General features: G+C 43.1%; 3 protein-coding genes across 8 annotated transcripts in view; 1 reads left to right on the forward strand and 2 right to left on the reverse strand.

The window, feature by feature from the left end:
* Window positions 1-1183: 1183 nt before the first annotated feature.
* cdc14b (cell division cycle 14B) lies at window positions 1184-11932 on the reverse strand. Of its 6 annotated transcripts, none has more exons than XM_017702750.2 (16): window positions 11605-11930; window positions 9971-10061; window positions 9113-9188; window positions 8786-8878; window positions 8237-8313; window positions 7875-7941; window positions 7712-7774; window positions 7512-7599; window positions 7164-7394; window positions 6355-6493; window positions 5689-5848; window positions 5373-5479; window positions 3068-3115; window positions 2256-2372; window positions 1414-1479; window positions 1184-1272 (listed from the first exon to the last, which is right to left on the reverse strand). In XM_017702750.2, the coding sequence occupies exons 1-16, from the start codon at window positions 11705-11707 to the stop codon at window positions 1233-1235; spliced, it is 1566 nt and encodes a 521-aa protein (XP_017558239.1). In that variant the 5' UTR covers window positions 11708-11930; the 3' UTR covers window positions 1184-1232. The 6 variants fall into 6 exon arrangements, 5 of the variants coding, with proteins under 5 accessions (XP_017558239.1, XP_017558237.1, XP_017558238.1 ...); XM_017702748.2 differs by lacking the exon at window positions 1414-1479 and adding an exon at window positions 1884-2102 and having other exon boundaries at window positions 1190-1272; window positions 11605-11931; XM_017702749.2 differs by having other exon boundaries at window positions 1193-1479; window positions 11605-11931.
* Window positions 11933-14590: 2658 nt separating this feature from the next.
* Window positions 14591-21477, reverse strand: prxl2c (peroxiredoxin like 2C). The gene is made up of 6 exons (XM_017702747.2): window positions 20634-21477; window positions 18473-18541; window positions 18333-18386; window positions 17819-17924; window positions 15270-15404; window positions 14591-15184 (listed from the first exon to the last, which is right to left on the reverse strand). Exons 1-6 carry the CDS (start codon window positions 20820-20822, stop codon window positions 15057-15059), a joined length of 681 nt encoding a protein of 226 aa, XP_017558236.1. The 5' UTR covers window positions 20823-21477; the 3' UTR covers window positions 14591-15056.
* Window positions 21478-23411: 1934 nt separating this feature from the next.
* Window positions 23412-26268, forward strand: part of fbxl17 (F-box and leucine-rich repeat protein 17) — a 356455-nt gene continuing 353598 nt past the window's right edge. Inside the window, exons 1-2 of the mRNA XM_017702746.2 lie at window positions 23412-23819; window positions 25046-25809. Of these exons, the coding sequence (XP_017558235.1) occupies window positions 25066-25809 (744 nt within the window). The 5' untranslated portion in view covers window positions 23412-23819; window positions 25046-25065. The remainder of the gene's footprint in view (window positions 23820-25045; window positions 25810-26268) is intronic.

Below are 26268 nucleotides of genomic sequence, written 5' to 3' on the forward strand. Positions count from 1 at the left end.
TACATGTCTGTTACAACGCTATAACGAGTTAATTAACTAGCATATCCATTGCAGCTTACCCAGATTTCCAGCCAAGCTCTTTACACGGTAAACTTACACGGTGGCATACGAATAGTTTACGCCCTGAATATACTCGTCTTTTGAATTAGAAAGTTTACAATTCGCTAAAGGAGAGGATCTTCCCTGCCGAGGAAAGACCATTCGGATTAAAACCTGATGGTTTTCCATGGTGGGAATTGGCTTAATGGTACAATTAACTTTAGTTTCCTGTAGTAACATCTTAAGATCCCATTGGAAACCATTAACCTGTTGTATCCGGTTGGTTAAAGAACCCTTAAAAATGGTTCTATATAGCACCAGGAAGGTTCCTCTACTGTTACAATACAGAGTTTTATAGAAACTTTTTTTATTGTGGCAAGTCAAGGAAAGTTGGCATAACCCTACGCCCTCAACTAACAAGAACCAATACGAGAACCGCACACTTTGCACTTCGCACCCCAAAGGCAGAAGGTGTGGGCACCCCTGATCAAAAGGGACCCTGACATTATCTTAACGTATCGATATTCAGAAAGCGTCGTAAAAACAGGAAAATAAAACACCACATTACAACTTCTTTAGAGAATGACGGATTTACTTTAAAAAGCATGTGATGATTCAAATCCTTTCCATACGAAGGTATATTAGTACATAATATGTAAACATGCGAAGGAAATAAGAGACATGGAAAGACATGAATGTTGAAATGGGACTCAAAATAAAAGTTATAAAGTATTTACAGGTCAAGATTTACAACAGGTCCTTTACACTTATCAAATAGTTGCGTATATACAGCTTTCAGCTGCCAAACAGGTTGCTTTATATATAAAATAAAATAAAATTCACATTTGTGTACACCTTTCAGTTGGGCACAGATTGGTATATTATGGACCACACAGGTTACTCACAGGTTGGGGTACAGTATGTTAATAAGAAGGCTACATAATAATAATAAAAAAAAACTACTCCACATAAATGTTAAGCTCCCTTCATTTCCAGTTCTTTCCGGTGGATAGAAAACCGTTTTTGACAACTCACAGAATTTATTTTTTATATATATATATATATATATATATATATATATATATATATATATATATATATATATATATATATATATATATATATATATATATATATATTTATAAACAACCTGTAGACTTTATGAAGTTACTCTTGGGTCTTCAAGGAACAGTTTAGCGGAGTAGAGGTGCTCTAGCTTTAGGCATGGCATGACTGTGAGGAGAAGGAAAGATTCAATTAGCATGTAAAGAACATGTAAGTCATCGAAAAAAAAAGCCACCTGATTAAAATTAAAGGGTGAAGAAGCAGTAGGAAGCCAAAAGAAAGAGAGAGAGCGAGAAAGAGGTGAAATACCATAGTCTTGTAAAGCGCATTGATTGCAAAGAGTGTAGAGTTTTCCTTCTTCTGGACGCTGCTCTTCTGTTACATGGAGATTTGTTAGATTGAAAGAAAGAGACACACATGCGTGTTAAAACTACAGTTTCATGTGATACACTGGCTAAGCAGAACATTGCAGTTGCATTATAAAGCTATAAAAAAAAGCTGTCATTCCATAAAGGGGACAGCGAGAGGCAAAATCATCTGTTACAGAGTCTAAATGATTCGGCCGTTCACTGAGAGAGCGGACCCCTGGACCCCCTCGGGAGGATGCACAGTCAGACTAAGCAGGCGGGACAGTGTAAGCCGAGAGGCAAGAGGAGCTAGAGCTGTACCTGCTAGAGTCATGCAGGAAGTCGAGTAAAGTAGAGCGTAGCTTGCAGACTCGTTTTTTTTTTTTTAAGTAGTTTGTGACGCTCAGCCTGTAGGGGCTGCTGCTGACTTACTAATTTGATGAGACTCAGGCTGTGGTGATATTGCTGGGTTGAGGAGGCAATGGCAGCAGCTCACTGTTGACTGGGCTTACATGCTTTAAGTTTGCCTGGCTGCCCATGCTACCTGTAGCCATAGGGCCTGGACTGACTTCAGAGAACTCATGGTTCTTTTCGCTGGCCATTACATGCAAGTTGCCTAAAGACCTTGCAAGTCTGGAATGTAATAACGGGCTGTCAAAGGGAAGGGAAGGGAATAGATCATTTGCACAAAATGAACGAGAGCAAAATTGACTGTAGCTCTGCCAAGTTGGCTAGTTTTAGCTTGTCGGCAAAATGATTCACTCCACTACAGGCACATGCTTTGGCCATTGCCAAAATACCAACCTGTTAGCTCTGTTGGATCCAAGTGAAGTTCTGGTTCTTTTTCTAACGTCCACATTATCGGAAGGGTTCTGAGATTTTACAGATTTACAGCGTTGTGCACTTGACTGTAGAATAATTCTGCATAAAATAACAGAAAATACGGTCAAGCGAAACAAGTGACATAATATAAAACAATGTTTAACCAACAGAACATGAAAAAGAGTGTCATCATGAAAAACATCACAGCTGTGTCTCTGTGCTGAAGGCAAGTACCGTAGATCGTGTTATCTGTGATGACACACTCACCAGCCACTTTATTAGGTACACCTTGCTAGTAAAAGGTTGGACCCCCTTTTGCCTTCAGAACTGTCTTAATTCTTCGTGGCACACTTTCAACAAGATTGGTTTTATACTGGACATAAACTGGCCATTTAACCTTCTGTCTTCAATTTCTTATGAAATAAAATATCCAAAATGACCAAACCTACATTTATCTCCGTCCCCAAAGGCAGAGAACCAAATACATTTGGTACTAGTCATCAAAGTGATTTACAAAGTGATGTACTTTTCAGACAGTCCCTTAATACCAAAACATCAGTGATCTGCATTTCCAAAATCTAACAATGGACATTTGTGAAATACTTTGTATATTTATTTGTAGGTTTGTTAGTTTTTGGATGTTTCTATCATGTCAAGGAGAGAAAGCTGAATATCCTGTGAATGTCATTCTCTGTTTTTGTATGTGGTAAAGAAAACTGAACTAATCAGACTGTGCTGTTGGAACAGTCATAAAAAATTACAGCCAAAGTGTGGGCCAGCAGATTTGCAGTTACCTTAATGAGTTAGATGTTGACCTGGTGTGAATTTTATTCTCCTCCAACCTGTAGCGACAAAAGACATTTCAATATGTGAGAAAAGCTGGACACAAAGCACAAATGTGACAAAGCCAGCTGCAGGAGCCATGTCAATAATCTTACAAAAGCCATGTGCTGCACCCCTGCAGAGCAAGCAAACAGGGATGCCAGAGTCAACCCCAAACAGAACAAACAGATGGATGCTTCTCAGAGTTCTGCGCCTCACCACCAACCCCTCAATGTCAACAAACCCCTTAGTAAATAGGACTTTTATGAGGGCAGGGGAGGAAATACTGTACACAGTCGACAGGAGGGAGGCTACAAACTAACGGAATATGAGTAGTGATGCAATACTGGCACATAAAACCAAAAATTTTTAAACTACTTTGTATGCATTTTAGCTCATTCTCCTACAACGTGGCGTTTTGGTCAAAACACAGGTAACGATGATCTGTGTGTATTGCACTGACACCAATAGTATAAACATGCATAAACATCACTGTGTGCCTTGAGAGGTACTGGCAGAACCTGTAAGGAGCCCTGTTTTAGACTAGAAAGGGGAATCATTGAGACAGATAAGACGTGAGCACACTTACAGCATTCCAAGTCCAGAGAGGGGTAAGTGGTACAGGCGGGAGAGATCACTTATAATCCTAACCCGTCTATACAGTAATGGAGGACGGAAGAGGGGAAGCCAAATAACAGCCACCACAGGACAAGGCTACAAAGTGAAGAAATCAGCATAGCTACCAGCCATCTAGACATGGGGTGGGGGGTGGGGGGAACATTAAGTAAAACAAAATAAGGAAGGACAGACAGATTTCCATTCAAGAGACTTCCTCTTTTCCCCACTGCAGACTAGATCAAGCCAAAGCTTTACTTAGTATGACATTTTATAGATGCACCATCTGCATCGCTTTGTAAAGAAACGGACTCAATTTGCCTATTTGTTTGGTCAGAAATCCAAAACTTTTTGTCTGCACGCAGTTCAGATGGTTGACTTGAGCCAATTCAATCTGTAGCACTGTGGAGAAAAGGGGGATGCCTGAGGCAACACTGCCATAGGCTTGCCTCAGGTACCATACAATACAGAGCCATGCATTCAAGGTGTTAATCCCTTCTATCATGCAAAGGAAACAGGATTGAGCAAAAAAACCCACACAGCAAGACATCATGCAAGTCAAACAATATGGTTAGAACCTCAGATCTTGTATGTTGAAAAGGAAGCACTAGCTCTTTTTTTATATACATTAAAACAATATAAACTATTAGAAGAAATGCAAAACAAACACACTGGGTTATGGGCTACGAGGCTTCTTCTCTTCAGGCCAAACTACATCTCTCAGCCCCTCTCTGAACTTGGCGAGACACCATCCTGTCCAATTTAACGTTCTGATCTTATAGTCAGCCACAGTGTTGTAGAACAACCCCATCATAAATGTACAATGTACTTTTCTTCCATATTGCACTGCATGACCAATAGCAACTAAACAACATAAGCACAAACTGCGTTTCCACATAAGCATTCGATTCAGGCCATAATCCGACCAGAGAAACACGCACATTTAATAAAGACGGCTGAAGATCTTTCAGCAGCCATTCGCCAAAGTTCCTTCAACCTCTGCCTTTCAGGAACCACTGCTGAACAGTGATGGATGTAACGTCTAAATTTCAAAGCTGTTTGCTTTGAGAACGTAAACAAAACATGTTCAGTACAGAGAAGCATTTCAGCAAATTAGGAAACCAACAAATCAAGCAAACACTAAGGCAGCCATACATTCATTACCATAGCAACAGCTTATGCCGAACAGACACTACAAACTAGGCAGTACTTACCTCCAAGATACAAAACCTGAGTGGCACCCACTCAGAGACTCCTAGTGCCCCATGTCTCTGCTACCTTTGCAATGCCAGACAACACTCAGGCCATAAAGTGCCCAGCAGGCTGCAGCATTTTACTACCGTTTGCCTGCCGTGCGATAAAAGGCTTTTGGAATCTCTCTCCTTTTCCGGTGCAGTTTTTAACTATCAAGAATAAGTGCATCATGATGGGGTTGAGTGCAGACTAGTGAGGTTTAATTTATGGTCACTGTTTTGAACCATGCAAGAACTCTTTAAAACAAAGCATAATTCCACTATGCAAACAAAAACGGGCCTGGGGCAAGATGAGAGCGATATGAAACCTAATCGCTTCTGTCCGTCTTGAAATCCACATACAACAGCCCCACAAGACCGACTGGTACATGTGTACTAAGATGTCCATGGGTAAGATGGAGATACTTACGATAAAGAGCCTGTAGATGCTCTGGACTGTCTTTTACTCTTTAGTGCCCTCAGCTTATCACCTTGTGTGAGGCCGCTGCGTTCCTCCTCCTCCTCCTCATCAAAATACTGAGAAGAAGAAAACATTTTTCTCCATTGATCACGTCATATCCCATACATTTATGAAGTCACAGGAGCACATGGTAGAATAGAGGCAGGTGAAGATATCCATGCAGTGAAAGAGGACTAAAGCTAAGCTGTTCCTCTATTCCAGATTCTTCCAAACATAGTCCTGCTAAAGTCTAACCGCTGCTTGTCATCTTCTAAACTCTACTCACCATTTCTGTTCTCCTTGCTATGTTCTTGTTTTTCCCATTGATGGAGATATCATCCACCCCCGACAGTATTCCTGTGACTGCCATCTTGCTGGAGCCATTTTCCAGCTCGCTTAGTTTCTGACGGTACAAATCACCCTCTGCCCACAGGCTGGACTGCAGACTGTTGGATAGTAACGAAGCACATAGTAAATATTATTTCATGAAAACAAGAACCAATTTATATCGTTTGAGAGCATATTTAAGAAAAGCAGCGCATGATTGACACCTGACATGGCATCATCATGTCATTGTGGGGGCAGACGTGGGCTGGAGGTTAGGGAACTGGCCCTGTGACCGGAAGGTCGCCGGTTCGATCCCCAGTGCCGACAGTCCGTGACTGAGGTGTCCTTGAGCAAGGCACCTAACCCCCAACTGCTCCCTGGGCGCCGTGGATAGGCAAGTGTGCTCACTGCCCCCTAGTGTGTGTGTATTCACTAGTGTATATAGGGTGTTTCACTTCACGGAGGTGGAATTTCCCCGTTTGTGGGATTAAAAAAAAAGTATCACTTAACTTGATGCAGGCATGTGGATTTCCCTGACCGAGGGGATTTTGATCATGCAAGTTAACACAATCTAGTATTTCTTCTCTATATGATCTTTATTAACCAGCCAGAGCAGCTTACTCACTCCTCAATGAAGTTCTGTTGTGGTCCGATCACTGAACCTGGCCTGCAAATCCTGATCCAGGCGATGGCCTCAGCTGCAGTCAGTCTGAAGTGCTTCATCATGTAGCAGGCTATCAGTGTTCCAGTGCGGCCAAGGCCAGCTGAAATCCAAACAACCGTTAATAATTCCTGCATGTCTGTTTGCGCAGATCCATAACCGACCTCCCTAAGCTTATCAAAATAATCACCTGATTAACATTGTTAGTCATATAACGGGCTTTCTTAGCAGAATGTGACATTATTTTTGACGTTTACCTTTTTTGTGCAGAATGATATTTTGCATGATTAAAGGATTAACCTGAGTAAAATAAAGCAGGGTGGTTTGATATGAAATGATTCAGAGAAAGACAGAAGGGAAAGTCAGAACAGTGGTGATAGGAACCAACTGTTGACAAGAATGCCTCCAAAAACTACCTCACGGAAATGGTCACAAACACACAGCCTTATGGCTGAGACATTGCTTTACAATAGTTTCATGACGAGCTTTCAGCCTGAAAAGTCAGAGATGCAGATGTACCCCCCCCCTCAATTATATGGCTATAATTGTGTTGTAGACATAATGACCCCTAGTTTCTGTCACCACCACTGCGGAGAAAATCTGAATAGGCAAATTCTCTACAATGCAATTGAACTCAAACCACTCAAGATGACTGTTTATATATCGGACCTATTCAATTATGCAGAATTTTGTAAAAATCTGTAGAATTCCTCTTTACACTAACAATCATCAAATCAACGGAGCACCTGGCTACAATCAAAAGTTGCACTTACCTTTACAGTGGACAGCTATGGCACCATCAGTGTTCTCACAGATGTTCATGAACTTGGTGACAATGGCATCGTTGGGCGTGCTCCCATCAACAAAGAACAAGTCATGGTGGTCAAATCCCATATCTGTGAAACGTTTGGCATCATACATTTTTTTGTTGAGACGTATGACCGTGGTTACGTTGTGCTTCCTGAAGTATGGGAAGTATGCCTCAGGAGCATGGAGTGGGTAACCTGTGGAAGCCGTGAAACGGAACTATTAACCATTATGGGACTATTATGTGAAATGCCAATCATCCATTATGAAGCATTTACAAATCTTATCGAATGACTCCAGTAACATTATCATACCATTCTCAATCTTGCTCTTTGGATGTGGACCACTAAAGGCCAAGAATTTCCCGGGAATAATCCAGTTGAAATCGCCATTTTCTGCTCTCTGTGGAACAGAGCAGAACTCGGTGACATACATTTTGAGGAAACGTCAGACGTTATTTATTTTCACGCCTCTTTAGTTTCGGATCGGAGCAGGATATTACGGATCAAACTACCTCATAATGCTCATATTCCTCCACGTCGAAGTTGGAGAAGTTCAGCCAGCCAAACTGCAGAGCCTAAAGGAAATAAATATGGTGTGAGGAGATGTAGCAGATCATTGCACTTTAATAAGGACACCAAAAAGCTAATGCATATTTAACTAAGAATCTAGGTTACCTTGTGTACAGCACATAAACAATCAAGGATGGTCAGATTGTACATGCAAGTTCCAAATGACGCATCTCTACAAGGAGAAAGAAAGAAGGGAAGAACTTGAGTATTCACCATAGATATCTAGTTGTCAAATGACACAAATAAAATGCAAAGAGACAAAGATTTAACCTGTGAGTGTGTGTGTCTATATATCTGTCTGTGTATATATATATATATATATATATATATATATATACACACACACACACACACACACACACACACACACACACACACACACACACACAATTTTTGTGTGTGTGTGTGTGTGTATATATATGTAAAATGTTCATAATTTCTGTTGGACTACATTAAATATCAGTTACCGGAAGTGAAGATAAGTGGTGTTTCTGGACACTAGTAGACTATAAGCTTCCTCTGGTGTTTTCTGGAGATGCATCACCTTTGGGTGGGGGAAAAAAAAGAGGAACTTATTATTGCCCCAGCTAAGCAAGTTCTTCTGTTTTACAATTTTGATCCCGTTTTGAAATTTTGAATTTTTTCCTTTGCATTTTTGCTTTTCATCCAACTTAGTTCATTCCAGTTCCGAGTCCTTTAAATCCTCTTAGCATTACAAGAAATCTAGGAGTCTGAGAGATGTGATGCAGTTATTATCGCTGCTGCTGCATGTTTCTGAGCTACTAGCAAACTTGCAAAGCGCCTCTGTGTGCTTGAAGGAGATCACTAACCACTGAACTTATAACGCATGTGTGCGGACACTCGAGTCTGAGGAGTGACCAACACCAGACCCCTGGGAACGCAGCCAAATGGTTTACCTTTCCTCCACTGACCTTGGATAGCACAAGCCTACTCTGCTATATATATATATATATATATATATATGAGACTGACATTTTAAATAACTTAACACTCACCGCATAGGATCCTATTAAATAGGCCGCGTTTGCTTGTTTCTTTTTGTCGCCACATGTGTAGAACACAATTTTCTTTTTGGCATGTGAAAAAATCTGTTTTAAGGGATGAGAAACCAAGAGTCACACACAGATGTCTTCACACCAATAGCTCATTTTCTTCTATGTGTATCATCTGTTGGGGGGGTCATCAATTACAGATTTTATTTATGATTGTTTTGGCTACTTGGCTACAAAAGCTGAATGGTTTATACAGTACACCCAAGTGAACATTACATATCTTGTATGGGGTTACATAACCTTGTGCCAACATGATAAATGATAAAGTACCTTCAGCTTCTTGGTGAGCTTGCAACAGAAGCGATAAAACATGGCAAGGTTGAGTGGACCAAAGTCCGCATAAAAGCTGTTGAGACGGAGAACAAGAGAATTAAAAACCTCACAGCACTTACTGATAACAGATGATAACCAATACATTACAAAAGATAGAAGTGACTTGCACAAAACAAGAAGCGGATAAAAAGAAAATACTGTATTGTTATCATAAGGAATCAGGTTCTCTAAGCATATCGTGGATATCATCAGTACTAAATGAACACTGATCGACGGTCTAATTAGTCCTGTTTAACTGGTTTTACAGCAGTACGTGAAACGCTGAATAAACATAACTGTACAGAGTTTTAATGGCTCTTTCGCAATCATTTTTTCCTTTCCTTTCATTCCACTGATCCCAGGCCTGTTTACTAAGGCAGAGCTATTAATCCAATTTTATTTTCCGTTATGATTTTGCTGAAAATAAGAGATTCGAGACAGAACCGTTACTGTGCTGCTTAGAAATTCAGCACCTCTTTCTTTTACAGCAGTGCGCTTTAGCCCCTCCCTAAAGGCCCAAACTCATCTATTTTGGTCTCTCTTATTTATTTATTTATTTTTATGTTTTGTAGTTTTTAGTAGGTTTTGGAAGTGCACTACAACATTGATCCCCCCCCCCCGCATAATTAATTAAATTTTTTTTATTTTTATTAAATACATTACTTTTTTTCCCCATCTGAATTATGTTTAAAGGTCCGATATCCACTGTTAAAGCCTTGAGTTAAATTAACGCATGATGTTTCCAGAGCCAGTGAGTAGCCTAATCGTGTTAATCCAGCAGCACTGCTGTGCACACAGCTGCCCAGCAGCTCTTACTTCTCATAGGAGAGCTCGTCATCAACACAGAAACAGTGTCTCTCGGACGAACTCCGGATCTTCTGCTTGAGGATGGCAAAATAGAGCCGGTCTGGAAAACAGAACACATCGGACAATGACCATCACAGCTGTCTGTGTGAGAAGGAGCTCACAATGCGGAACAGCTCCACCAAGCACACACACACTCTCTAAGCCGCTTCTCCCTCAGGGTCATGGGGGGGGGGTGCTGGAGCCTATCCCAGCGGTCATCAGGATGCACCCTGGACAGGTTGCCAGTCCATCACAGGGCAGGCAGGCACGCGCGCGCGCACACACACACACACACACACACATTTAGCCTGACTGCATGTCTTTGGACTGGGGAGAACACAGAAAGGACCCTGGTCGCCCAGCCAGGGACTTGAACCCAGGCCCTGCTTGCTGTGAGGCGACAGCGCCACCCACCGCGCCACCGCGCAAACGCGCCGCCCCCGAAAACAGGCAGCAGATTTGAATTCGCGTCCCGGAAGTGAGCGCCCAGCGGAGGCTGGCTTCTTCCACTCGGACAATGAAACGATATAAACTTCACTTAAGAGCGACACATCAAACACACCAAAAACCCACCTTTGATGAACTCAATGCCGTTAAACAGATGCGTATTTTCTTTAGACATGCTGGCTCTGCGGATCAATCTAAACACCTTTTTAAAGACCTCTGCTGGCCCTGTAACCACACTGCGCTCAAAAACTTTGCTCCAGACGTTTCAAACCGCGGCGCTCTCTGCTGCGCCTCCGACTCCGTCGCCCCTGTAGCGTTACGCGTAAAGCGCGTAAAGTCTTTTAACTAGTTCCACGCGTTTGTTCTGCGACGTCTCACGCAGATCCCTGAGCGCAGCCCCACCCCCGAGATCTCAGACACGTTACTGCAGTTCGTGGCTTTAAATCCCCGTCATGCTGACACCGACTCCAAACGGCTGGCTTTAAATCTCGCCCTCTGCAAACCGTCCTCTCCTCTCGCGGCGCTCGAACTTCGTGCCCCACCGCGCAACTGTAGCTCGTTCTTGGATCCCTATTGGTTGATACGCGCCGCTGGAGCGTCAATCATTTTAAGCCCCTCCCCTTCGAATTTTAAGTTCGCCAAACGGGGCACTCGCGATTCTAATTGGAACGTTGCCCAAGCCGTTGCTAGGAGAGAAGCCTCCGCCGGCCAATGGAAGCGCGCTCGGCTGAAAGCTTTGATCCTCGGTCTAGTCGCCGATCGTCCGGTGATTTATGTGGAACGGTAGAACCGAAGAACAGAGGACGCGGCCTTAACGCTACATTTAGCGGTGGATACGTTAATTCAAAGGAGTCAAACGCCGCGTGTGGCCCCGAGAGCCCTTCAAACGACGCGGGGAGCGATTCATCCCCTTTAACGTGAACACACAACTACGGCTCCGCGTTCCTCTAATAAACAGCCCCCACAGTTCACATCAACATGGCGAGGGCGCGTGAAGTTTGCGTGCCTTGTAACTCGGTTCGGGTCCATTTACTGGGTGAACGCGTGTGGCGTCATCGCACGTCCCACCAAAACCTTTTCAAATGGCCCACACGTCCTCCTCTTCATTGACCGCGCGCCTAACGGCAGCCAGGCGTCTTCGGTGTGGGTCTGTTTACCTGCTATAGCGATGTGGATGTCAGCCTTCGGCTCCGCCTCTTCTCGCTTTGCGGCGCAGAGCCTTTTCCTCGACTCGGCTCGCCGCTCGCTCTTGCGCTTCATGCTGGGATTGTTTACGGGCTCAGAGCTCACATTTCGGGCTCGGTTCGGCTGAACTCGCTCGTGCGCCGGCGGGGTCCTGCATGCTCGACTCGGTTGGCGTCCCGAAAGCTGAAGCCACTTGAAGCTGTTTCTGTCGAGGCTTTTCTTCCACTGACGTCTGCACGGCAAGTTTCTGAATCCCCTCGGTGTGACGTCAGCTGCGCCATCCACTCAGCCGAGTCCGACTGTGAAGAGGCAGACTCGGCGAACTCGAGGGCAAAAGTTCCTTTTAGGCTCATTTCTGGAACCCGTGCTCGTGTCGCCCGCTAATGCATAGTGAACTGATGAACCGCGTGCATCCCGCCCTGTGGAAGACCCACGTTTAGTACTGGATAAATCATTTACAAGACAAGGACACATAGTCTTTGTTTAACATAGACCCCCCCACACCCCACTGCCCACTTTATTGGTCATTCTATCGGGTCCTCTTACCATATAGGTGCATTTTCCCATCATTAGTCCATCTGTTACTCAGCGTAATTTATCCCACTGCCCTTTACCCTGCTCATCGATGGCTAGGACCCCCTCAGGACCACCACTGAGCAGGTTTTATTTGGGTGGTAGGTCATTCTCAGGTACCAGATAAAATGGACAGTGAGTGTAGATATACACCGATCAGCCATAACCATAAAACCACCTCGTTTCTGTGCCAATTGTCTGTTTTATCAGCTCCACTGACCATATAGGTGAGCTTTGATTATAGACTGTAGTCCATCTAATGGTCTGCATACTTTGTTACCCTCCCCCTCCCCCCTTCACCCTGTTCTTCAATGGTTGGCACACCACAGGACCACCACAGAGCAGGTATAATTTGGGTGGTGGATTGCTCTCCTTGCACTGCAGTGACACTGGTGGTGTTGCGTTGGTACGAGTGGATCAGACACAGTTCTGAAGCACTGTGTCCACTCACTGTGCGCTCTGTTAGACACACCTACCTAGTTGGTCCACCTTGTAGATGTACAACCTCAATTCCAATGAAGTTGGGACGTTGTGCAAAACATAAATAAAAACAGAATACGATGATTGGCAAATCCTTTTTAACCTATATTCAACTGAATACACCACAAAGACAAGATATGTCATGTTCAAACGGATAAACTTTATTGTTTTTTGCAAATATTCACTCATTTTGAATTTGATGCCTACAACACGTTCCAAAGAAGTTGGGACAGGGGCGTGTTTACCACTGTGTTACATCACCTTTCCTTTTAACAACATTCAATAAGGGTTTGGGAACTGAGGACACTAATTGTTGAAGCTTTGAAGGTGGAATTCTTTCCCGGTTCTCGCTTGATGTATAACTTCAGTTGATCAGCAGTCCGGGGTCTCCGTTGTCGTATTTTGCGCTTCATAATGTACCAAACATTTTCAATGGGACACAGGTCTGGACTGCAGGCAGGCCAGTCTAGTACCCGCACTCTTTTACTACGAAGCCACGCTGTTGTAACACATGCAGAATGTGGCTTGGCATTGTCTTGCTGAAATAAGCAGGACGTCCCTGAAAAAGACGTTGCTTGGATGGCAGCAGATGTTGCTCCAAAACCTGCATGTACCTTTCAGCATTAATGGGGCCTTCACAGATGTGCAAGTTACCCCTGCCATGGGCACTAACACACCCCCACACCATCAGAGATGCTGGCTTTTGAACTCTGCGCTGAAAACAATCCGGACAGTCCTTTTCCTCTTTGGCCCGGAGGACACGACGTCCATGATTTCCAAAAACAATGTGAAATGTGGACTCGTCAGACCACAGGACACTTTTCCACTTTGCGTCAGTCCATCTCAGATGAGCTCGGGCCCAGAGAAGCCGGCGGTGTTTCTGGGTGGTGTTGATATCTGGCTTTCGCTTTGCATGGCAGAGTTTTAACTTGCACTTGTAGATGGAGCGACGAACTGAGTTCACTGACAATAGTCAGTTCACTTGCTCACACAGTAGCCCCATCCTTGCTTGTGAATGACTGAGCCTTGCAGAGATGCTGCCTTTATACCCAATCATGACACTCACCTGTTTCCAATTAACCTGTTCACCTGTGGAATGTTCCAAACAGGTGTTTTTTGAGCATTCCTCAACTTTCCCAGTCTTTTGTTGGTTCTGTCCCAACTTCTTTGGAACGTGTTGCAGGCATCAAATTCAAAATGAGTGAATATTTGCAAAAAACAATAAAGTTTATCTGTTTGAACATTAAATATCTCGTCTTTGTAGTGTATTCAATTGAGCATAGGTGGAAAAGGATTTTCAGGTCATCGTATTCTGCTTTTATTTATGCTTTACACCACATCCCAACTTCACTGGAATTGGGGTTGTAAAGTCAGAGACTATAGCTCATTTGCTGCTGCACAGTTTGTGTTGGTCATCCTCTAGGCCTTCATCAGTGGTCACAGGACGCTGTTGGCTGGATGTTTTTGACACCATGTCAGGTTTACTGCAGTGCTGAGAATGACTCATCACCCAAATTATACCTGTTCTGTAGTGGTCCTGTGGGGGCCCTGACCATTCAAGAACAGAGTGAAAGTATGCAGAACAACAGCTGGACTACAGTCTGTAATTATAGAACTACAAATTGCACTTACATGGTAAGTGGAGCTGATATAAATTCCACAAGGAAGTGGTTTGGCTGATCAGCTCAATAAAGTGGTCAGTGAACCACATGAGGTCATATTAATAGAATAATGGCCAAGTTCTTATATAACGTACTACTATAAACTGTCTCATGTTTCATGATTTATTACAAAAAATAAACATGTCATTGTTTCTCATATGTATTGTCACATATTGCTGGACAAAATATAATAATAATAATAATAACAATAACAATAATAGTAATAATAACAGACTACAATACATTATATGAAAATATATTTAATAACATGAAAAAACGTTTGTCACTGCATCTCCATTTTGTAATTTTTTTGCTTTTATATATTATTTTGTGAATAAAATGTACATTAAACTTTCAGTGCCGCTGTCTTCAGTCATTCTACATCTACTACAGAATATGCAGTAAACTCAGTAGTGTTACATGAACTAAAATACAGGTAAAGCTGCATTTTCTGAACTGAATTTGATTCAGTTTTAGTCTCCAATAGTGAACTAAAGCCTGGTGATATTACAGTTTCAGTGGACTAGAGTGCATCAGATTTACTGAATAGCTTAGGCAGTGGATTATGTGATTAAAAAACAAGTAAAGACGCAAATAAACTAACAATAATGCTGTTAAGCCTTACAAAGACTTCCCTACAACGAGCACAATCCTGTTTAACAGCTTATTTACACGCACAGTTCAGTGCTACAATAAGAAATGTTCTTTTCTCAGACGTCAATAATCTTGGGGTGCCTGTTAAAGTCTATCACCTGCACTCCAGCCAGCTGCAGCAGCTGGTTGATAGGCGCATGGTCGAACCGATTCATGTCAGAATGCGCGAAATGAACGTCAGAGCCTGCAAATGTAAAAAGACAGACATTTTCAGGCATTAAACACCAAAGGATAAACAACAGTAACGTCTTCTTATATGTAACTGTTACCTGGACCAACAATAATCGCCCCTCCTTGCTGGAGAGGGTCTCCTTGGAAGTCAAAGGCAGGACTGGTCATGGCACGCCACATGCTCTTCAAACTGCCCATGAGCATGCTGGATTTGACATGTGGGCTCTTAGCGGCTGAGAACACAAGTTGTTCATTACATCAAATCGGAAGTCTTTAGGTTTAACAACATACTTGAACACGTACTTATTAACCGAAACATTTTTTTTTTCAACATAATAATAGTAGGAGAGTAAAATGCATCTGAATGTGCATTTCTGAAGGTGCCGTTTCAAGTGCATCAGTTTTGATATGATTAGTTATAGCTGTATGCAAAAGTTTGAGCACCCTAATGAATATTTCGTCGATATTTTAAGAGAAAATAAATTCACACATCCTCTACAGAGAACATACTTCTGTACGTTTTAATGTACAGATAGACAGACATACAGACACTTTATTGATCCCGAAGCAGCCAGTAGCAGTCACTCAACACAGGACAGCAATCGTAATAAGGGTGTAAACAATATAACAGCAATAATAAATATAAAAAGATCCTCTCTACAGGCATATATACAAATAGAAAAATACAATCTGTAATAATATCTATAACCTGAGATGCAAGACGCAGTGCAATCATGACTGTACAAGGAGGCGCGGGTAGCGGCAATACTGAATAAATGAATATGTTCAGATAATGTACCCAAGTTAAAGTGTCTAGTGTGGAGTGTCCAGATGTGCAAGAGACTGGTCACTGGTTATTTGCAGAATTTACCATACTGCAAAAAAAATAAACAATTTAATTTAAAAAAATGTGGCCTGTGCAAAAGTTACAGCACAATTATTTGTTTTTTATTTTTTCTTATGAAGTAAACTCAGCTAATAAATATAAATTATGCACTAAAATTAGCAGAAAAATGGCGTGTTTAAGTGTGTTCTCTGTGGAGGTTGTGTGAACTTGTGTGAAAACAATTTGACCAGGGTGTTCAAACTAATAAAAAAAAATTAGGCTATTTAGAACCCTGCCTCACGAAATGAAACAAACATGTAGTCCAGGACTACAAACACTCACCTGCCACTTTATTAGGTACACATGTTCAATTGCTTGTTAACACAAATAGCTAATCAGCCAATCACACGGCCATAACTCAGTGCATTTAGGCATGTAGAAGTGGTCAAGACAACTTGCTGAAGTGCAGACCGAGCATCAGAACGGGGAAGAAAGGGGATTTAAGTGGCTTTGAACGTGTCGTGGTTGTTGGTGCCAGACGGGCTGGTCTGAGTATTTCAGAAACTGCTGATCTACTGGGATTCCGAAAAAGCATTTTCTGAACCCCTAAGGTTGCTTATTTAAATATCACTATACAGTTTGTTTTTAATATGCAGACAAAAAGAAATTATTAAAAAATACCACAATATGCATAAAAATCAATCTTGACACAATCAGGGATTTCCAAAGAAAAAGTGGTACTACAACTGAATTTTGGAGGAATGTATTAGAGGCATGTTGGCTTCAAAAGCTCCAAATGCCAGAAAAACAGTGTTTGGGGGCTTTTTGTCTTGTATTCATAAGGCATGCTCAGTGTTGGTCCGGTTGGCTGACTTTGAGAAATAAGAACATTCCACTTCTTGGCCTTGAAATGTCCACATGGCTGGTTTAGTACACTTGTATGCAAACGTTTGAATACCCCTGGTCAAATTACAAGCTTTGCTGATTTTCTAAATGACATGTTACACGTCCTCTACAGGGCAAAAAATGAAAACACAAAATTAGTTCTGCAAATTTTGTATTATAGTAGAGTTATTGTAGAGTATACACTCACCGGCCACTTTATTAGGTACACTAATGAACGTGCCGTGGTTGTTGGTGCCAGACGGGCTGGTCTGAGTATTTCAGAAACTGCTGATCTACTGGGATTTTCACGCACAACCATCTCTAGGGTTTACAGAGAACAGCCAGAAAAAGAGGAACTATCCAGTGAGCGGTCAGTTGTGTGGATGAAAATGCCTTGTTGATGTGAGAGGTCAGAGGAGAATGGGCAGACTGGTTCCAGATGATAGAAAGGCAACAGGAACTCAAATAACCAACCAGAATCTCTGAGGAACGTTTCCAGCACCTTGTTGAAAGTCTGCCAGGAAGAATTAAGGCAGTTCTGACGGCAATAGGGGGTCCGACCTTTTACTAGTACCTAATAAAGTGGCCGGTGAGTGTATTTCTTTCCGTTTCATCCCTTGTTGTGTTGTTTTTATTATCTATATTCTACTACAGTGCAAACAGTTCATTCATTCACACTGCTCTATTAGGTTTAAAAAGGAAGTCTGAAATGTAGCAAATTAAAAATCCTGGCAAAAATTGAGATGAACTGCACTGTTTTGAGGTCAAAGATTCAAAACTCAAAGCAATACCACAAAATTAGAAGCAACCTTTACTTATATGGACATAAAGTCTGCTGCGTGTCTGGCACAGTATCTTCCATTTGAACCTAAATCTTACATATAGGATCATTTAAGTCAGTGACATTGAAATGTCAGATCACTGGCAGGTGTTTACCTGTTTCTGTGAATTCCTCTCCTCTTCTCATCCCAAGTTTCTTAAAAATGTGCCTTTCTGGATCAACATATATTTCATGCTGATAGCCTGTCAGAGAGCAAAAGGCCTACAAGACAAGAAACACATACTGGAATATGAACATCACAGCAGCATCATACATGATACTATACAGCATAAAGTCTGAAATGTACTGTACTGTTCTTATAATTTCTGTGTGATATGCAGTCATTACCTGCTCAGAAATGTGCAATATCCATACAACTGCATGTGTAAACTGTAAATTTGTATAGTTTCTTAATTCTATTTTAAGTTTTTTATTTATTTTTATATTTATATTTTTTGTTTATTTATTTATTTCTATAGTATATCTTATATTTTGTATTTTGTATGATGCACATCTTTGTCTACTTACTGCTCTTTATCTGCTTACTGTGTATTCTGCTGTAATAATGCAAATTTCCCCCAGTGGGATAATAAAAGTCTATCTTTTCTTATCTTATCTTATCTTACTCACCTCTATATGGGAAAAGGATGACTGTCCAATGACAACCAGTCTGACCTCAGCATCCTACATTCGCAAAATAGACAAATCTCATGCAGGCAGGCCTTTAAGACTGTAAAGTCACTGGCTATTATTGATGCCTTTGCACTTACCATCAGTGCTTCCTGTGGGATCTTGCTCAGGTCTTCAACATATTCTTTACAGGCGTAGCACAAGAAATTCTGCCAAGAACAGACAGTTAGCTGAATATTACCTCATGTAAGTAAAAAGGTACAACTGAATTTGGATGCAGTGATATTCTTAAGGGGGGCTGGTGAGAGGTCTTCCTTTCTCTCTCACACACACACGCAAACACCAATTCGTATTCCTAACGCTGTAGGTAATCACGCATGTTTATCATCCAGAAGAGTAGAGATGGCATAAAGCTTGAATTTCAGCCAATATTGACCTGATAAATGCTGAATTTTGTTTTCTTTTGGACCCTTAAACAGTTCATGTCATGGAAAACTGATTTTTCCTCGCTTTATTTTAATAAAGTGTTTTATGCACATGACTCAAAACATGGATTTCACTCTCCAGACCATGCGGCCCACATATGGACACTAAACCCCACAAACAGCCTGATTTAAATTCAACGTTTCTGTGATAATAGTAATACTACTACTACTACTACTAATAATAATAATAATAATAATAACAATAATAATAATAATAAGTTAAATTTATATAGCAACTTTCACAAACCTAAAGGCGCTTTACATCATCATCCAATAAATAAATAAATAAATAAATAAAACTACAGAGAGGAAAAAAAATGTTTATAGCAGGGATTTGAAGGAAAACAGAGAAGAGCAATTCTGAAGAGTGGAAGGTAGAGACTTCCAGAGTTTGGGGGCGGCAGCACTGAAAGATCTGCCACCCGTAGTAGAAAGTCTAGTTGAGGGAACTGTGAGGAGTCCAGCATTAGAAGATCGGAGCGCACGAGAGGGACAGAATAAATAAATGAGATCAGAAAGGAATGTCGGAGCCGGACCATGGAAAGCCTTGAAGGTAAGAAGAAGGATTTTGTACTTGATCCTGGAACTAATAGGAAGCCAACGCAACTGTGATGTTAAGGAACCAACACATTTATGTACCTGTGCTTAGTCAGCCTGCTGTGGTTTCAATTAGATTATAATGATTGTTTCAGCCTGGGCTGTTTTTTGAATGAGGCACAAAACTGGGCAGCCAATCAGAACAGAGCTTATGCATGTTTATCAGTCTTAAAGGTACAGTACCTTATAGGGTGGACAATACAGTACAAAATAAATCTAGATGACCATCTCAACTAGAGATTGTTACAGGATTCATTTTTATCATTATGATATTGGATCCAGAATTTTCTGCTAATATTGCCTGACAACCAGATTCCACCAGTGGAGAATAATACACTCACCGGCCACTTTATTAGGTACACCTTGCTAGTAAAAGGCTGGACCCCCTTTTGCCTTCAGAACTGTCTTAATTCTTAGTGGCACACTTTCAACAAGGTGCTGGAAACGTTCCTCAGAGATTCTGGTTGGTTATTTGAGTTCCTGTTGCCTTTCTATCATCTGGAACCAGTCTGCCCATTCTCCTCTGACCTCTCACATCAACAAGGCATTTTCGTCCACACAACTGACCGCTCACTGGATATTTCCTCTTTTTCGGACCGTTCTCTGTAAACCCTAGAGATGGTTGTGCGTGAAAATCCCAGTAGATCAGCAGTTTCTGAAATACTCAGACCAGCCCGTCTGGCACCAACAACCACGCCACGTTCAAAGCCCCTTAAATCCCCTTTCTTCCCCATTCTGATGCTCGGTCTGCACTTCAGCAAGGTGTCTTGACCACATGTGTACCTAATAAATTGGCCAGTGAGAAATCATGCATAATTATGACTTAGTATGTCATAATTATGACTTGCTCTCTCTATAATAGTAAGACTTTATTAGTATCGCGCAATAACGAGAACATTTCTCATAACAATCTCATAACAAGTACTCACTAGAAAGTAAGTCATAATTATGAGATAGTGAGTTATACTATAAACAAGCTGATAAGATACTAAGACACCAAAGCTTCGTTATTATGAGGGAACCGGCCTCGGATAAGCACCAGACCGATCCCGTCGCCGCTGGTCCCCGCAGCTGTGAGCGCACCGCCACACGTGCAGACAGATGTTACAGGGACTTTGGGTTCAGGAGCTTTTCTGTCTCAGAGCTGAAGCTTCGGCCTCGCTTTCGCAGCTTTACCCCGCATAACTACCGACAGCAGACGGAAGGCACGTCCTCTTACCCTCACAAACACAACGATAGCTCTGCTGCTTTGGAATAAACTCCTGAAAGTTGTGGGAGCTCCGTGCTGGTCGTATATTAAACGCTCCTCGACGTCGCCGAGACTGAGACCAGCCGCTGCCGCTGCTGCTGGGCGGCTCTGCTGTGCGGAGCTGGAGATCTGCTGCGTTACTGGCAGAAAGGCAGCCATTGCTCAGCGTGTGAAGTCTTTTTTTCCCTTCCAGGGGCTAAAACGCCATCCCCAGGCTATTTCTGGAGTTTTCTGGACGGATGAAGGAATCCTGGACGCCCATTCTCGCTGAGACTCGTGCGAGAGCCGTGCTTATTAGTGCGCACTTATTACAGCTCTAAAAAGTTGTCCTTCTCAGTGTTTGGCGCAAGGCGAAACGGCGGAATAGACGCCGTTACGTGCAGCCACTGGAAACACCGCTTACAAGTATCAGCGTTAGACACAGCAAGCAGGGTGAAATAATGACTTAGTAATAATGCCGTACGTTACAGCTTATTACTAAAGGTTAAGCAGCTATGGTGTTTCTTTCGGTTAACACGCGCTTCCCGTAAATATAAACACTCTAGAAACACAATTATATCAGTTTTACTGCCAATACGACAACAGTGTGACACGTTGAACCGCCAATGACAACAAGCGAGAGGAACTTTGATTCAGTTTCCCGAGCCGACTCTTTTGAATCGAGGGTCCGGCTCAGCGTCATTGATTCGCAGGGCGAGTCAGTTCTATTGGAATCTCCATCATACACTCACCGGCCACTTTATTAGGTACACCTTGCTAGTAAAAGGTTGGACCCCCTTTTGCCTTCAGAACTGCCTTAATTCTTCATGGCACACTTTCAACAAGGTGTTGGAAACGTTCCTCAGAGATTTTGGTTGGTTATTTGAGTTCCTGCTGCCTTTCTATTTATCATCTGGAACCAGTCTGCCCATTCTCCTCTGACCTCTCACATCAACAAGGCATTTTCGTCCACACAACTGACCACTCGCTGGATATTTCCTCTTTTTCGGACCGTTCTCTGTAAACCCTAGAGATGGTTGTGCGTGAAAATCCCAGTAGATCAGCAGTTTCTGAAATACTCAGACCAGCCCGTCTGGCACCAACAACCACGGCACGTTCAAAGTCACCTAAATCCCCTTTCTTCCCCGTTCTGATGCTCGGTCAGCACTTCAGCAAGTTGTCTTGACCACCTCTACATGCCTAAATGCATTGAGTTGCAGCCGTGTGATTGGCTGATCAGCTATTTGTGTTAACAAGCAACTGAAAGGGTGTACCAGTAAAGTGGCCGGTGACTGTAGTTACATCCATGTAATGTACCTGGAACATACTGTTTTACATTTTTTGTTGATATGAAAAGTATATTGTATATATAGTTGCGGTCGTGTGATTGGCTGATTAGACATTTGTGTTAAGCAACTGAACCGGTGTACCTAATAAAGTGGCCAGTGAGTGTATACAGTGATGTTCAAAGTGATAAAGAAAATATGGAAGTCTCCAGATAACAAAAGCTGTTGTCTTGAGATAAGGGGTTAATTATCTTGTGATGTCGAGGTAACAAAGTTGTTCTCTCATTATAATGAGTTAGTTATCTTGTTATCTCAAGATAAAGTTGTCTTGAAATAATGAGTTATCTTGAAATAATGAGTTATGGTGAGTAATGAGTTATCTTGTGATCTCAACATTGTTTCAAATTTAGCAGAAGTGCACAAGCACTTGTTAAAAGGATGTTCTGGCCAAAATGAAAAACTTGACCACTGTTACATCATTGGGTAACATGCCTACTCACGTGTAACAGTGTGTCAGAGTCAGGGTTTCGGGAGTATTGGGAATACACATTCAGAGTACAGGAATTAGGAATTAGGTATCTGTGTTACTTTTTACATTTCTTGGAAAATTTATTTACATACATATGTGTATATATATATATATATATATATATATATATATATATATACATATAATAAATCATAATAAAAAAATATACTGTCAGTTTTTATTAACTATTTTAAAATCAGCACACTTTAGCAAACATGCTTGTTAAAGAAACTCCAAAGACGACCTCAGTTACCAGCTCCTTTAGGAACATTGCAGTTCCTAGTGGACTGCTAAATTAAACAGGTGAGTCAGTTATTTCTCTCAGTGTTGCTGAGCTCTTTTGCGGGATAATCTTCTCAGTAGTAGATACTTTCCCAAGGCTGGAGGTTAGGGTGCTGGCCCTGTAACTGGAAGGTTGCTGGCTCAATCCCCAGCGCCAACAGTACATAACTGAGGTGTCCTTGAGCAAGATGCCTGACCCCCAACTGCTCCCCGGGCCCCATGGATAGGGCTGCCCACCCCTCCAGGCAAGTGTGCTCACTGCCCCTAGTGTGTGCATGCTCACCAGTGTGTATGTGGTGTTTCACTTCACAGAGGGGTTAAATGTGGAGGTGAACTTTAGAGGCAGTCGTGGGCTGGAGGTTAGATAACCAGCCTCGTGACCAGAAGGTGGCCGGTTCAATCCCCAGAGCTGACAGCATGTGACTGAGGTGTCCTTGAGCAAGACACCTAACCCCCAACTGCTCCCCGGGTGCTGCGCTGTCCACCGCTACGGGCAAGTGTGCTCACTACCCCCTAGTGTGTGTGTGTGTGTGTGTGTGTGTGTGTGTGTGTGTGTGTGTGTGTGTGTGTGTGTGTGTGTGTGCTCACTAGAGCGTATGTGTCGTTTGACTTCACGGATGGGTGAAATTTCCCCTGTTGTGGGACTAATAAGTATCACTTAATCCAGCATTTCCTTGAGCATAAATAATGTCATCCTCTGGTTCTTCCTGTATATTTACTGAGATCTGCAAGTCAGTCTTCACTCAACTGCACAACGTTTCGGACGCAGGCGTCTAGACAGGCCAGAAAGCATCGCTCGATTGATGAATCGGTTCGGCCGACTTGTCGAAAAGAGCCGGTTCAAAAAAAACGATTCGTTCACGATTCATTCATGTAAACTACAGGGGGAGGGACTTCCTTTGTAGTGCCGATTCCCGGATGTGTTTTCAAACTGCAAAGAGACTGAAGTAGCCAAGTTATCACGGCGTTCAGGCTCGTTTGCGGCACCGACGCGGCGCTCAGCCTTTCGGCGTTCGTCTCTCCTTCTGTCCGGACCATGAGAGCGCGGGGCAGAGGCGGGCCACGCCGCGCGGACTGCTGGTGAGGAGAGCCCGCTCGCTCCCGCTGCTTCCCCGCTCTGCCGGAGTCGGTGTTGGTTAGCAGGCTTAGCTCACCCGCTATCATAGCAACCGCCGAGCTCTTGCAAGAACGTTGCCCTCCGTTAGCTAGCGCAGCAGTTTAAAACACACAGACCTGTTGACAAACAATGGGCTTGCTTAAAAGAGCCCCCCGTCTCCTCGCTTAGCTGTCCTCCGTTACCCCAGTGTCATGTGTTGAGTTTGACTCTGTTACAGCGAAAGCCCGACAGTGACAGCGAACCCAACTTGAATTTAACGCTATTTTCACACAGCAGCCTCTCAACTAGCCACACAACTTTAAGCCAAGGCGGAGTGAAGAGTCCTCACTTTGGGCTGAAGGTGGAAATCCAGCTGTGCGGTCGGAGTGTCTGCAGCAGGCAGGTGTAGAGTCAGTAGAGTCAGCAGAGTCAGTCTGAAAGCAGAGGTCTTGGACCCTTATGCCTCGAAATGTCACATTTTCACAAGCACGTCACTTTCCAAGTTGAAACGAAGCTCCACGCATCGCTGTCTGGTGAACACTGCTGTAATGTACTGTGAAGTCAGTGTTTGTTATTGTTGTGTTTGTGCTGATTTGCTCGTTTGTGTGGGTCGAATGACACAGTAGTGGTTAATGTGGTTTAACACTATTATTCCTGTTATCAAGGCAGAGAGTGGAGTGGTTCTGAAAGGCATTGTTTACGAAACCCATGCATGTTCATCACAAATGGCTTTTGCCAAGTTCAGCATCAGACAGCATCAGTACAAAGGGCTTGCGCCCATCCAGGACTTGATGTTATTGCTGGAGTTCAGCGGTTCGGTTTTATAAAGGTGTGCTTTCCTTTGGGGAAGTGTATCATGAATCTACAATTAACGTTTTTCAGATGGCCTCGTTACATCAGGTGTGTCTGCTAATGCAGTGTAAATGCCTTTTAGCGTGTATTATTTTAATGCCGTCGTTGGCGCTGTTAGAGTCAGAGATGGCATGTTGGAAAATGCTGGATTGGATATCGGAGGGAAAAGGAGTGAATCTGTAATATATGTCTAATTTTAAGGCTTAGTGGTTTTTAAAGGAAAAGGGATCTGATTGGTCGGTACTGAGGGTTTTATCATCAGTGTTGCTATTGGGAAATAAACGGTGGCATCGTGCCGTCTCAGCTAGGAGTGTTCGTGCCGTTGTTTTCACCTCTGTTTACTCATTTTGTTTGCCAGAGTCAACGTGAGTCATCTATATGGGCCATCTTCTCTCGAAAAATGGCTACTGCCTGAAGAAGAGAACGCGGAAGTTGCGCAAGAAGAAGAGGAGGAATTGCTTCCTTCAGGGCCCCTGCATGCTCTGCTTCATCGTCCGCAGCACCAGTGAGAGCCTTGAGGACGAGTGCCCCTGTGAGAGTGGTGGTGGTGCGGTGTCTGCTGCCTCCAAGCTCGCCGAACACTACGCGTCGCTAAGCTCACCCGAGGACTGCGCCAGATTCCTCCTGTCGCCCGGGGTGTTGGGCGTTGGCTGGGAGGGACAGGGCCGGAGGAGTCTGCTGTCTACTGTGCCGGCCAGGCTGATCGGGGCCCCGGCACTGTTCCACTGCTCCGCCGACTACTCAGAGATGGTGTGCAAGCGCAAGTCTGGTGAGCCGCGCCGGTGCACGGCTCCCTGCAAACAGCCTCGTTGCGCCTTTCATGAGGCCGGGGAGGAAGGGGAGGAGGAGAGGAACACCTCTCCCACGGCCGACCAACGTCTCCTGCCCCAGCTATGCCCCCTGCCGTCCTCTTCCTCCGCCTCGTCGTCAGAGGAGGAGAGCTCAGGTGTGGGCCTGCAGGCAACAGACTCCATTGATAGTCCCAGCAGTAGCGCTGCCACTCCGGAAAGCTCTTCCTTCTCTTGCCCGCTCTCTAACAGCGACGGCTCAGAGGAGGGAAAGAGCACAGAGATTACAGACACATCCCGCATCAACCACCTGCCCTCCTCCATACTGCTCAAGGTTTGTGCACTCATTTATACGAGGTGGGCACCAGAGGTGTAGTAACACACAGATTTCACAATGCAAGATCTCTTGTGCTTTCTGCGCCAGAGTACAATAACATTTTAAAGGATGAGTGAAAAGTAATGTTGTCTTTTATTTTGGTTGTGACAGCTTGCTGAAAGAAGGCATGCTCAGCACATTAGAATGCAGATAAGTGTAAAATATGAATGGTATCGCCTGCAGCTCAGAGAGGAATCTTTTCCCTGCTTTATGGTTGTTTCTTGTAGGATTATAATTGCGTCTTTTTTAACAGAGCTGAGGAAGTCATACCAGTTCCACTCGTATCCAGTACGTCTAATGCCAGGTTTTTTTGTAGCATAAGCTGTTAAGCATCTACCTGTTCGATTCACAGTGCATATCGTCTGGCAACCCCCCTTATAAAGCCATATTAATATGCATGTTCTAACACCCTTAGTG

Source organism: Pygocentrus nattereri, chromosome 28 (genome assembly GCF_015220715.1).
Source record: "Pygocentrus nattereri isolate fPygNat1 chromosome 28, fPygNat1.pri, whole genome shotgun sequence".
Lineage (NCBI taxonomy): Eukaryota > Metazoa > Chordata > Actinopteri > Characiformes > Serrasalmidae > Pygocentrus > Pygocentrus nattereri.